At 42.2% G+C, this 13,789-nt stretch overlaps 1 protein-coding gene across 1 annotated transcript; it reads right to left on the bottom strand.

Annotated features, from left to right (window-relative positions):
- Positions 1-2,736: 2,736 nt before the first annotated feature.
- Positions 2,737-9,391, bottom strand: ARRDC4 (arrestin domain containing 4; the record flags this gene model as incomplete). The annotated part of the gene is made up of 8 exons (XM_082005096.1): positions 9,021-9,391; positions 7,666-7,732; positions 7,231-7,378; positions 5,295-5,397; positions 4,338-4,594; positions 3,616-3,778; positions 2,909-3,063; positions 2,737-2,793 (listed from the first exon to the last, which is right to left on the bottom strand). The coding sequence occupies exons 1-8, from the start codon at positions 9,358-9,360 to the stop codon at positions 2,737-2,739; spliced, it is 1,290 nt and encodes a 429-aa protein (XP_081861222.1). The 5' UTR covers positions 9,361-9,391.
- Between the last annotated feature and the right edge of the window lie 4,398 nt (positions 9,392-13,789).

The following is a 13,789-nucleotide window of genomic DNA, read 5'->3' on the forward strand; positions in this document are numbered from 1 at the left end:
TCAGAAAAGAATTAGGAAATCTGTGTGTTCAAAGTTGGTAGAATACAAGTATTTCTTGACATTGTAGCCATTTGTCTTAGCGACACCAAAATACAGATGAACAGCACTGTGTAGGTTGACACTTTTATTAACAAAGAACCCATGGGGCTCAGTCATTAGTACAAAATACAATCATGTTCCTGTATGTTAAACAGCATTTTTTTTTTCAATTTTATTTTGTCTCTTTTAAACTGTTTCACAGTTATCAAAACAAAGCCCCTGCATATTGAACTTATTATTGTGCAAACAGTAATTATTTTAAGGATCAATTTCTGCACTAAACCAAGTGTCAGAGAGCAGAATTTAATCTTGTTTTCACCCCTCCTTTGAAGGGCCATGTGTGCTTCCTAAGAAACACGTTTTAGTTGTCTTTTTTGCAGCAGACAATCTAAGGCCACAGTTTATCTGCAAATAATAAAAAACAACTCAAAGATTTTAGAAAGGAAAAAAAAAAAGAAAAAGCACATCTTTACCCTTCATGCTCTTGTTTGCTTGACCATGTTTATACCAGGTAGCACACATCACCTATCAGGTATTACAGTCCAAAAAAGCACCTAATGTTCTTTAAGCTAGTATTTTGAATTATTAACATGCAAGTTAATACACAGCCACATTACTTTTCAAGTAACTATATGGGTATCTGTTTAAGGAAAATATGCTTGTTCCCTTTGCAGGTAATGCAAATGGACATCCTGCATTGATTGTATGGGCATGCCATCACTTAAAAAAAAAGGCATGAGCGCTACATCTTGAGCCTTTAATACTCATTTTTAGAGTGTCTTTTCTAGAACATGCATTCAAATTTTGGTTAAAGCTGCATTTGTTATAGGAGATAATACAGGTGCAAATGAAAAAAAATAACTGCAGTTTGGAAGCATGAATCTCAATCAGTATGTCTTTTACACTGATGTAAAAGTGACTTGAGGTGAAGTGCTAGAAATTAGACAATGTGAGGAAGTCATACTAAAAGAAGACTAAAAATATATATCCGCCTGTAGAAAAATCCTTGCTTCTTAAATGAAGTCAGATTTCATAAAAAAAATTTCAACTTTTTTGAACTGCAGTTATTGATGAAATGCAGGAAATTGAATTACTATTCTTGTAGTTATTAGAAAGTACAATGTTTTACCACATGAAGCACCGGGTTTTAACCCCAAACCCTTCTGTAAGACATATGGAGTATGTTCTAGTAGTTCAAAATCCCCTGTAGCTTAAAGACTTGACTGTAAACGTGCATACTGAGAATGCTGTGTTTCTGATCCTTTAAGTGATCTGTTGATGGTGGCTTACTCTTCCAACTGATGCTTGGCAGGAAGCAAACACTCTACTTTAAATGAAGGCAGCAGAAGGGCCAAGTAAAATGCTGTGCCTTCACTCTTAGCAGCAACAAACTTTCACTGTTCTAAATGACCTGAGGAAGAAAACATTAAAATATTGCACCAAAACAAAATTAAACAGGAAAAACAAACAAGGAAACACACTAACAAAAAAATAGTATGGATAGCAAATGACCAGTGCAGCCCCTGACAATAGATCTCTAGACAAAAATGCAGGAGTAATGAAAAGCTTTGTGCCATTATCAGAGGATTTTGTTCCCCTGATGTCTGCTTTCACTTCAGTTATAAGCTATGTCTATTCTGGGTATATTTACACCTCTCCCTATGCCTCTTATCTCAATTCACTAACCACAGAAACCATTTAGGTCCCTTTTAGAACCTTGAAGTATACTGGAGCTTTAACAAGACTTTTTTTGGTCTTCAATCTGACCAGAAGTAAATATCCAAAACAGAGGTAGGCTTATAAAGGCTTCTGAATAAATAAGTATTGTCCATTTTGCTAAGTATACCTGCTGTTGGCAAAAGGTTTCTCCCTTGCCATGCTTCCCCTTATCATGCTATCCATAGGCTTAAGATGCAGAAAAAGAACTCACAGTAGAAGAGGCTAGAGTAATTCCCTTAAGAAATCCCATGAAAGAAAGCATAGTGCATAAGCTCTTATCAAAGTTCAATTTTCTTTTACATACTTGTCTCTTTTTCATTCAGTAAATGGTTGCCTTCATAATATTGCGTAATAGCTATTCTGTCATCCACGATGTCTTTAGAATCGGTATGAATGATGAAATAGTACCACTTGGCAGTTATTAGGAGGACAGGTTCTCATGAAATACAAAGTTAAGCTAGAGTGAAGACTTCACTCCGTATTTTAGTAGTGTTCCTTTCTTGGATGCAGACAGTGCAAAACTGAAGCTCCTTGAACACTGGAATCTTTTGGAAATGTTTTCTTACCCCACATTCTGTTCTACTACGCAAGTTCTACTACAGAAGTCCTCAACATCATTACGTAAATTCTTCCAGAGTGTTCCAAACAAAATATAAATTCTTTTCACTTCAGAAGATCCTTGCATCTCCTCCTCATGCTTTATGTAGTATATCCACTTTTTAGAAAGCATTCAATATTTTCAGGTACTTCAAGTATCCCAAGCATAGCTGCTCCCACAATATCCTCTGTGCAGACTAATCCAGCAGATTCTCTTCCATCACCAAACATGCTCATACCTCCCTCTCCGTTTTTCTTTGCCTTTCTTGTAACAAACTTAAGTTTTGAAAAAGAAAACTGTTTCCTTTTTAGCTGCACTATCAGCTTAAGCAGCAGAAAGATTAAGACATTCATCATAATGATGCTGTTTACAAGTCTTCTTCAGAGCATGAATGAAACAGGCTGAATTTCTTCTACATCAGTTGGATGTGGATCAATCTACAGAGAGGAGAAAGGCAACAATTACTCACTATAATTCTTGCATTTCTATGTGTGGGTTTTTTTTTTTTTGCCATCTGACAATAAAACCACCACCTGCTGTTTATTTTTTTACCTCTGAATAAAGAGGTGGAGGCTGGAACCGGAACTCTTGTATGTAAGCAAAGACAGGACAACACAATTGTTCCTCACAGTCAATTGGTGGTGGATAAGCAGGAACATGTCTGGAGAACTCTTCTTCAGACACTACATCAGCATAATTTGGTGGTGCTGAAACACAAGAGATGCTACTGTCAAATTTCAAACTATTCCCTCACAGCAAGGCAACTTATGTATTACAGTATCCAAGACCATTAAGACTGTATTTATTAAACATTGTACTATTGTCAAATTGTATGAAGCACACTGTACTTGCAGATATTCCAACTAGAACCATGTTTTTAGTAAGCTTAGGTGATTCAGCAGGAAACACTACAGATGCTTTAGGGCTACTCTGGCAACAAACGTGTTTTATCAGGACATACTCAGTAATGATTAACTTCAAGGTGTCTACCTCCAAAGTAGAATTCCCACTATCAGAAGTTAGTTAATTCAAGATTCAGTTGAGAGTAGTCCGACAGGGGTAGAGAGAGACTTAAGAAAGGCTGGAGTTAGGGTATCCTCACCAATCCTTTCAGATCTTGATTTAGATTTATATGCCTCACTTCACGAGTCATATTTTAACAGCCTACATCCCCAGTATTGGCCGCAAACTGGCACTACTATCCTTCTGTTGTAGACACTACTATGTGGTCACATAAATATGAGTTCAATATTGATTACCTTCGGGGTGTTCTGGCATGGTCAATGCCAGCCAGCTCATATCCATACTAAACTGGCTGGTAATGCTGGAGTTTCTGCTTGAAAATCCAATACATGGAATAGTGCCAATCACCAGAGGCATTTCAATCATCAATTTCTTAGCACCAGGAATATGGATATACACCTATGTGACAACCCCCAAATAAAAGAAAAAGACATCATGAGACCCCATTGAATTGCTGCTCCTACTCCCTATACTGCGGACTGTTTAAAAGTTATCGTTCTCTCATCCCAGGTATGTTTAGCTAATGCTCTGGCAGCTTTCATTATTTTTCAGCAACTTCCTTCTTTCTGTACCTTGCCTCTAGATGACATGAAAAAATACGCAACAGGTTGACAAAAATAATTATGCACTGGACTTCCAGTCCTATCTTCCTATTTCTGAAAAGAATGACTGGAAGAACCCATTCAGCTTTAACTACTTTCCCTTGATAACCTCTGCAGGTCTACAGCTAAGCTGCTTCTTCCTCAGAAATATTTTTCCTTTTTCCCCCATTATTTCTATCTCTTACTTTCAGAATCTCCTCATGATCTTTAGTCTCTCAACTATATGCTAAATGATTATTTGTTTATTGTTGTTCCCAAATTCATCTAATAGCTGCTCAGTGGAAAAAAACTAGTCTGCTCCTAACTCAATGTAATATTCAAGAGTATATACACTTGTAATAAAAATCCATACTTACAGCTAATGAATATTCTACTCTAATAATACAGCAGTCAAGTATAGAGGGGGATACAGGTGGGATTTTCAGAGTTTTCCCATTCCAGGTATCTGTGCTCCCAGAGGCAATATGGTTTCCTCGGACATTGGCAACCATCTGACGGAAAGTTTTTGTCTTCCCACTGGCCAGATAAGTTTGTGTTTGGAAAATGGCAGCTTTTGGAACAATCAAACGAGAAGAGCAGTTCTCAATTTCTGCATAGATTGGTATGGCTTCCCCTTAAAGACAGAAAAAGGTCAATGAGTAATTTGTGTTTACCAACTTTCCTCTGGGAGTATCAAAGCATGCTATGCAGCACGTACATCATCTGCAATGTTACAAGAACAATACTTGTTAGTTTCCTCAAGCTAGGTTTTTTTTTTTTGCAGAGTGGTATCCAGGCAGAATTATAGCCACCTACTACATTTTATGTATGAACAGTGACGCATTTTGAAACATTAACCATAACATGAATAAGCTATAAAAGCTTTACTTGCAAATTACACACCAATCTTCCTTTTATATAGTATTAACTGAATTCCAGAATGTTTTATTTCCTCAATGTATTCATTGTTATCACGATGACAGAGAAGCTGCTAAAGCTTGCTCTTACAGAAGTGTAAGCCTACACAAGCAGGACATAAAAACCTGATTACATCCCCAATTAAGTGTTTCATCCCAAATAAAAGCATTTTATTATTCTTTACATTCAGATGTACATGTTTTTTCCATAAGATGACTGTGTAACGGGACTTCCTTTCAATTTATGTTGTATGTGAGGGGCAAGGCAAGATGATTTTTGGTAAAGAAAGTTGATAGAGATCTCAGTTTACTACCTACTAAATGGAACTATTCTTTCAACTAAAGTGTTGGCTTCACAAAGATGAAAAAACCCTATCAGATGTTTAATATTCACATTTTGAAGGTAACTACTCTTACCATTACAGTATCCCTTCCTCTCAATTTTGGCACTGAGAGACACTGGCCCAGAAGTGAAAAACCAACAGCCAACCATCTTCTCCTGACTTCTTAGAACAGGTGTCTATAAAATATAGAGTATTTTACATTTTATGGCATAAAGCTATCAATCACTTGCAGTTTAATGTTATGCATATCAGTCATTGCAGTCTAGCTCTAAAATCCACTTAATTTGAATCACTGCACTACTCAATGCAACTGGATTTTTGCCACCGTGTAAAATAGAACCAGGGTCTGGCTGTCTGAACATCTGGCAGTTTTAAAATCCCAGTCTGCATTTAGACCATATCAACTAGGTAACACAGAGACCAAAGTGCATTTGAACATAATCTGTCTTCAAGATGATTTAGCACATTTTATAGGTGTCACTCAAAGGTCCAATGGATCACCGCAGTATTTATGCCCATGTTCCTCAGTGCAGAAGAATGCAGAATTAATTTCATCTGCGAGCAACTAATAGTTAAGCAGGTAAACTGTTTCTACCTTTGTATCCTTCGTAATAAAGGTCAAACGTATACACACTGGGCTTAGATGATGCATGTTCATAACTTGCAAGCCACACAACCCCCCAAAAATTTAGGCTCATGACAAAAAACATCTTAATTATTCATGGAGGACTGTCACATTAGATGACACTTATTCTAATGAAAATTTTACAGACAGTGTAAACTTACAACATACAAGTACACGTGTTAAGGGTCCAAGCCAGGATTCAAGCTACTTAAAATGATTCACTGGGCAGTACTGCCCAGGCAATATAATTAGGAAGTCCAAAATTTGTGGTGTTTTGCACTTTTTTGGTGGTAGCCTTGCAATCCATTAAGTCAGGCACTGCCTACTTTATGTGCCCCATAGCCCTCTCCTGTGCAATAACCTCTCTATGTTTACTCTACCCTTGCAGTAACTGGATATGCTGTCTTCATACTCCTAACATACACTGCTGAATATAAATGCTATATTCTGCTTACAGATGTCACTGCCAAAATACTTCTCTAAGTTCTCTCTAGAGAGAAAAGATTAAAATGTAAGCATATAAAGAGGAAAAAAACCCCTGCTCAAAACATCTCTTAGCTATGTTCACATTGTGATGAAATGTTAAAATTATCCTAGCATTTTAAATAAAATAGAAATTACTCATTCATATTTAAATGAATAACCATTTAGATCCAGTTGCTATCATGAAAGTGCAAGGTATAATTTTATATTATTTTCATAATATGGGTTGAGATAAAAGAATCCAGCTCATTAGCTTCCATCTTGCTTATTTTCTCATTACTTAATGCCTGATCTTTCTTATTACTCTACAGTATTTCTAGCGATTATTAGAAACTCAATGCTTTAATGTGGCCAAATCTGTCATAAGGAAATAACTGAAAAGATCTCTGAAGCAGCTGCATGCACACACTTAATGTTAGAAAACGACATGCAAAATGGAAGGATACGTAACATAATGGCCAGAGCATAAATGACAGGCTGGGCATGATTAATACTCTTCCATAATTACTGTTCCTCAACCTACTATTATTGTAGAGTTTAGGACACTGCAGCCCTGTGAATGTAGTTGCTCTGGTAAGAGTAACTAACTACTTTATGCTTGTGCATTATTATTATTAAGCCTTATTTATGCATCTGAAGCCTGCATAACTTTTTGGCAAGAGCATCTCTGCCAGCGGGGATGTAATCAATGGTATTAAAAAAAGCCACTCTGTTTGCTATTCACACAACCTAAGATCATCTATTTATAGAGAAAAGCTTAGGGAGCTTATATGCTTTCAGAAGTCAGAAAATGACACTCCAGAATAACATGGAAATGGTTATGGCTGGATGTGAATGCTTCTTGGAAATGATTTTTTTGCAGCTGGCTTTAAAGGGAGGAGAAGGAGTGGAGGACTCTTACCAATAAAGCTGGTGAGCTGACATCGATATGGCTAATGACCTGAAGCTCTGTCTGTACACTTTGATCAGGTGCTGCAGGCCTCTCCAGAATTGCTTTCACATAGTACTGAATACTGCCATACTTCCCAGTAAAAGAGGTCACCAGAGGTCTGAAACAAGCAGTCATAAAAGCATTACCGTAAGTTTGTAATTCAGTTCCAAACATGAACACTTCCTGTGTACATAAATGTTTACCAATTTACAGCTTGTACTTCTAGGGCCTTAGGGAAACTGAAGCAAACAAGGCATGTCTATGTGGTAGTTGATGAAGACAAATGTATAAAGCTAACCTATCAGTTTGATATTAAAAAAACCAACTTCAAGTCAAATTACATTAAGTTAATGTTCCACAACAAGCAATGTCCAGCACAATCCCTTCAGGTTGTATTTAACTTACTCTTGAGGGAGTTGAAAGCTGAACGGAAATTCATGTCTTCCATCTAGAAGAATTAAGCTTTCCTCACCTGCAGGATAAAAAATGAGTAGTATGTTTTAGTTATTCCATAAATAGAAGAACAAAGCAGATGCTTTTATAAATTATTTATGTATAAAAACACCCAGATGCAAGGAACCAGGAGAAGTTTTTATTGATCCCAGTGGGTTCTGGATTGGAGCCCATGCTTTATTTACGCTGTGATGAGATTTCAATGAAAAAAATCAAGGAAACATGGAGACCTCGAGTTTCAGTTCAGGACTCTGGCCAATTTCTAATCCAAAATGGCTTCTGGAAAGCATAAAGTAGATTTCTTTTCCTTTTCATCAGGACAGCCTATTAATCTACTTTTTCAATTAACAAACTTACTTTTGTGCTAAAAAGCTGCAATTTAAGGTCAGTGTTATAAAATATTATTAATATATGTAATCGTAATATATTCACAGAGGACCTGCTATAATACATTTTTTAAAGGCCTAAATTTACTTTTCCTACAGATACACCCGGTATGTGTTTCACCCTTACAGATCGGAATGCCTTTAATTTTCCCTTTAATTTTTCAATACTGCCATAGGGCTGCAATGCCCGAGTGACAACACTGCCAGCTGGAGACCTATGCAACAAAGAGCGTCCTCTGCTTTCTTAAGCCACTGCAAAAGGAGGCCGACTGCTTCGAGTGTCTTCCACGGGCAGCTTCCCCAATGCTGCTTACAGAGCACAACGAACGCGAAGGCGCCCGACGTAACTCACAGAAGAGCTAACCTCTGCAGGAAACCAACGCAGAGCGTAGGAAACGAAGAGCTGCAGACTTTCTTCGGGGCCTGTTCCGCGTTTTTCAGCCGTTTATATAAAGAATCGAGTGACCACTTGATGAAGCTGCAGCAAGCCTCCCCGAGGCACACACGTGAAGGCTGTGGCTACACCAGCCAGAGGTTTCCACTGCGGGAATGATGTCCCCGTTGGCCGGGCACCTACCCGGGCCTCACGCCGTTTCTCAGCATCCAGCTCCGATGCCGGTTTCTCCTCGGAAAGGGTTTCAACCCCCAGGCTTCCCCCCTCCCTAGGAAAAGCAGGGGTGGGCGCCTTCCTGCGGCGGGGTGCCCTGGGGCCCCTCCACCACCCCCAGGGAGCAGGGGGGCCTTAGCCCCGAAGCCCTACCCTGCCGCCTTCCCCCGCGAAGGAGGCGCCAGTCACCCCGGTCCCACCCCCGCTGTCGCTGCGGCCCCGACGGCCCTCACGTGGCGGCCGGGTAGGGAGCCACCCCTCAGGGCCCGGCCCGCGCCCCCACCCCTCCGCGACCCCCCCAGGCCACCCCTTACCTTCGGGCGGGTCCCGCAGGAGGCTCTGCCGGATGTCCAGGTAGCGCACCTCCGCCTCCCGCCGTGGCCCCGGCCCCGGCGCCCTCACCGCCATCCCCCAGGTTCCCGCCCCGGGGACAGCGCCCGAGCTCTCGCTCCAAGCGACGCGAGCCCGGCCCGCCGCCTCCAGGCGCAGCCCGCGGAGCGGCAGCGGGCCCGCCAGCTCCAGCAGCACCTGGCCGGACACCGTGTCCCCGCTGCAGTAGCCGCCGCCGCGCCGGGCCTCGTCCTGCAGCACCAGGGCCAGCGTCTTCACCGTCCCGCCGGCCCCGGGGCCCAGGCCCGGCCCGGCCGCCGCCATCGCTCCCCGGCTCCGGGGGAAGCCTGCGGCCGCCGTCGACGATTGCTTTAAAACCCGCCCGTCTCCTCCAGCGCCCGCAGCGGAAAGTCCCGCCCCGGCCTCCTCCTCATTGGCCATACCTCAGCTCCTCGCCCTACTATTCGCCGCGGGCTGCCCCTGGGCCCCCTTCTCATTGGTTCCTCGGCGGGCGCACGCTCTAAGTGCGTCACGCTGCGTGATCACAGCGGCGGAGCCAATCGGGTGCGGACGGCTGCGCGTGGACAGCGCCCCGATTGGCAGGGCGGCTGCAGCTACCTGGCGAGAAGGCCAATGGCAGGGCAAAGCTACCACGTGCACAGCCTGTGGATAAACAGGCAGAAGAGGGGCAGGGCGAGGGCCATGGGGGCGGGGAGAGGGGGCGGGGCGAGGCGGTGAGGCGGGGGCAGCGGGCAATGGCTGCCAATGGCCGGCGTCCCTTACCCTCCTGGGCAGGGCCCAGGCCCTGGGGCGGCCTCGGGGCGCCCTGGCCCTCGCTGTCGCACTAGCCGGCTGTGGTCACTGCCTTGGCAGCCCAGCGGGGCGGTGGGCCCTGCTGTGGGGAGGCCTTGGGCCCTCGGCGGGCCTTGGTTCCTGTCATGGCGGCTGAGGGAGGGAGCACTGGTCTGGGCGCTGCGTTGCATTCGGTCTGAGCCTTTCCTTGCCGACAGCCGGACTGGCTGAGAGTCTTAAATGGGGCAAAGAGGTGCAGTGCTGCCATTCCCCCCACGGTTTGCCTGAGGGTCACTTCAGGAACTCGCTACTGCCTGCATGAGCCCCTTTCCCGCCCCACTGGTGGGCAGGCGGTGAAGGGGTTTAGTCTGTAAATGAGCCGTCCTGGGTTGCCTGGAAGCCTCGCTGTCCACATGGATACTGTCTTTTTCTGCACTTTATAAACCAAGAAGTGCCCTGGTTCAAGAGCTTGTTTCTACAAACGCCTGTTTTGTAATTGGGGAGCTGACTGGATACAGAGCACTGCATGCTCTTAGGCCTGAGCAGTGTGGCATAAACCTTTCCATACAAATGATCTCTAGGTAATCGAAGAAGCATAAAATTTTTGGGTTGGAAGGGACCTCTGAAGGCCACCTAGTCCAACCCGCGTGCACTGGGCAGGGACATCTTCAACTACATCAGGTTACCGAGAGCCCTGTTCAAGCTGACCGGGAATGTTTCCAACACTTAGAAGATTTATTCACTAGAATAACTGCAAAGTTTGCTGTTATTTCCAGTAAGATGTTCAAGCTTAGGAAAAAGCGTAGCATCTATAGGAAGAGTGGCAAATATGTCCATGTTGATAGGTGAGTATGGCCAGATCCGGCAGCCCGACAGGGAGGCTGTGCCCTCGGTCCAGCCAATAGCCAACCTGATCTGCTACAAGCCAAAGTGCTTTGCATATACTGGACTGATACTAAAATTAATTTTGTTCTAGGAATGTCATATTTTATGATTGCCTGAGTTGGCAGTAGTGCATCTTCCTGAAGGTGTGTGCGGTGAATGATCGGCCAGCATTTCCATTGGTAACGAAGGAGTCATTTCCTGGTCTGAGTCACCTGCCTGCTTGAAGCCTCTGACAGCTGCATCTTCCTGCATTCCTCCATCCCTCTGGAGAGCTGGAAAACACTGGCCTGGTGTTTCCCAGCTGATTCAGTTAATTACTGAAATTAGCAAAAAATGTCTTCCAGACTCAGAGCCTTGGCTTTTAAATAACTGACAAGATAACGTCAGACTTCCTCAGAATCGCTGGCATACCTTTGTGATATCCTGTCCCGTGAAATGTAGGCTCGTATTTAGAGTTACTTCTGTGATGAAGAACTTGTCCTTGCCAAGAGCAAGGTAGGCCTTTTGAACACCTTTTTTTGGCTACAAATTAATGCAGACCTTTGTGTTAATCAATGATAATGTGGGAAAAAGTAATGTGGTTACAGATGGGGTGAGTTCATAGGCTTTATTTGGGCCTTTGGCCACAGGTTCACCAGCTTATGATGAAGAATTATGTAACTAAAGAAAATAATACTATGGTGGGTGGCTGAATATTTAAAGAAGTTTTGGATATTCATATCCCTTTGAGCTTTTTGAAATAGTTTTTATAGAAACTGCAGATGTTGCATTATAGTTGGGAATTGTGGTATATATAATCATCCTATCTTTGTTATTTTTAGTTCAATTAAATGAATACAGTTTGAATGTCTAGTTTTGCACAAATCTTTTCCTTATATCCAGTTTTTTACATTAGCAATTATCAGGTTAGTTTTGTAGCTGGCCAACAGAATATGCATGGATGTGTGTACTGAACATTTGCTTAGGTACAATGTGTGTATTCACTTTCTTGCAACTGATTTTGAAAGTATGATACATACAGAGGAAAAAAAAAAAACAACCAAATCTCACACCTCCCTTTTTTCCCTGTAGGAATTACATCCTGTATAAAAGTAATTAATTTGCTTATGGATATTATGTGACCATTCAGACATCGCCTCCCGTTTATTCTTTGCAAGTGCAGATGAGCTAGACAGGGAAATGAATAATGAATGGACAATTGCATATGAAACAAAACATTATACAGCATTAGTGAGAGTTAAGAGGCTTGAATAACTTGAACAATTAGCCCATAGAGGACACAATTAATAGGAACAGCCTTTCACAGATAGATGATACTTGTTCCAGATGTTTGTTTGCCCTTTAATATACTTTTTTTCCAGCAAGATTCCAAGACCAGAACTTGTTGAAATTACAATGGAGCGATTGCTTTTCTCATCCACCCATCTTGAGAATACTTTCTTGTGCATGAGGCATTTTAACTGACCCACACAGTGAAGCTGTAGCATGAATGGTGGAAGCCACCACACCGCTATTTTAGTCTCTGATAAGCCAGAAGAAAGGAACGGAAGATGAACACTCAGACAGTGTGGGTGTATGTGTGTGACTGGATATTTGTGTGTGGGTGTATGTGTGAAAGAGCAAGAGATATATTAATGTGCTTGATTATATTTTCATTTCACTTATTTCACCACTTTATTCAAGGCTATGGAAGAAAGAGCTGCCTGAACAAGTTAATTAATGCGCAAGTTAGCCTGTAAGGGTAAAGAATACACAAAGAAAGGGCTCATTTGAGAGTATCCACAAAGATGTGAACAGCTCTAGCAATAATCACAGACTTATCTTGAAGGTGAAGGCACTAGGAGAACATCTTCCTACAGCAGCTGGTAATATCCTAGCTCTGCTGGTTAATTTGGAAATAACTGTTGTGGTCAGATCACTGAATTTAGATGGACAGTAAGTCTCTAGATATAATAATGATTTTTAACTCATTTCAGTGCATATATTGAAAATAGGCTATCAGGTCTTGAACCTGTCAGACGAGTTTTTGAAAGTATCATATAGTTCCAAGTTTCCACACAGGGAAGGACACCTGATATATAAAGAATCATTTTTGTCGAAGATACAAGGTAAGAAGTGGTCTTAGCAACAGCAACCTCTGCCAAGAAGGTCTCTATTTTTCATGGATCCAAGCTGTGACTGGGAAGGAAGTGAAAAACTTGATCAGTATTTGCTGTCCTCTTCCTGCTAGAAGGGAACAGAGAAAGAGCTCTTAAGCATGAGTGGGGCACCAGCGCTAGGAGTTTGCCAACTAAGCCTTTCTGATCTTAATCAATAGCCTGACAGTTTAGAGAGTGAACAGCTATTTTTTGCTGCTGGAGGAGGAGTTTGAGAAGTGTTTATGAGAGCTCCTAACAGCTTATTTACAAACTGTAGATTTCTTATTTGAGATTGCTGTACTATAACATCTGTTGAAGTGTCTTTCTTATCCAGTACCAAATACAACGGGACTGAGCTGCAGTTGAGTTCAGTGGAAGAACCATGAGATAGATAGGATCTGCTTGAAAGAAGGCCTCACAAAGGCAGTGAGCAGCGTGTAAACCCCATACTGAATTTCCTTCTGCATGGTGGGGAAGATTTGCATGTATACCTCAACCTGTATCTGCAGGTAGGCTCAACTATCTCATCAGGTCTGACCAACGTTAGAAAGCAGTTGAGTGAGAGCAATGTTTACCCCTGAAGCAGATATTATGGATGCTTTTTACAAAAGCTGTCAAAATATAGGGCCTTTTTTTTTGCCAGATATTCAGAAATCCTCTTTCTGGGTTTGTTTATGGAGTCAGGACGTGGAGGAATGGGAAGCGATTCCTTTCTTTCGCTAGTTCCTGGCCTTTTACCAGTGGGTTCCTTTATCAGCACTGTGCCAAAAATGCAGCCCTGGAGCGGAGTGTGAATCCTCCCTGGTGCTCCCAGTCAACACAAGAAGGTGACGAATGGGTATTGGTGACACTTGCTGTCACGTACAGTCTTTTATTGCTTTTATGTTATTACCAGTAATTGAAAGGTCAGCCAAATTTTTCTTAGACAATTAAGTGAC

The sequence above is a fragment of the Phaethon aethereus genome (assembly GCF_964289735.1).
Source record: "Phaethon aethereus genome assembly, chromosome: 12".
NCBI lineage: Eukaryota > Metazoa > Chordata > Aves > Phaethontiformes > Phaethontidae > Phaethon > Phaethon aethereus.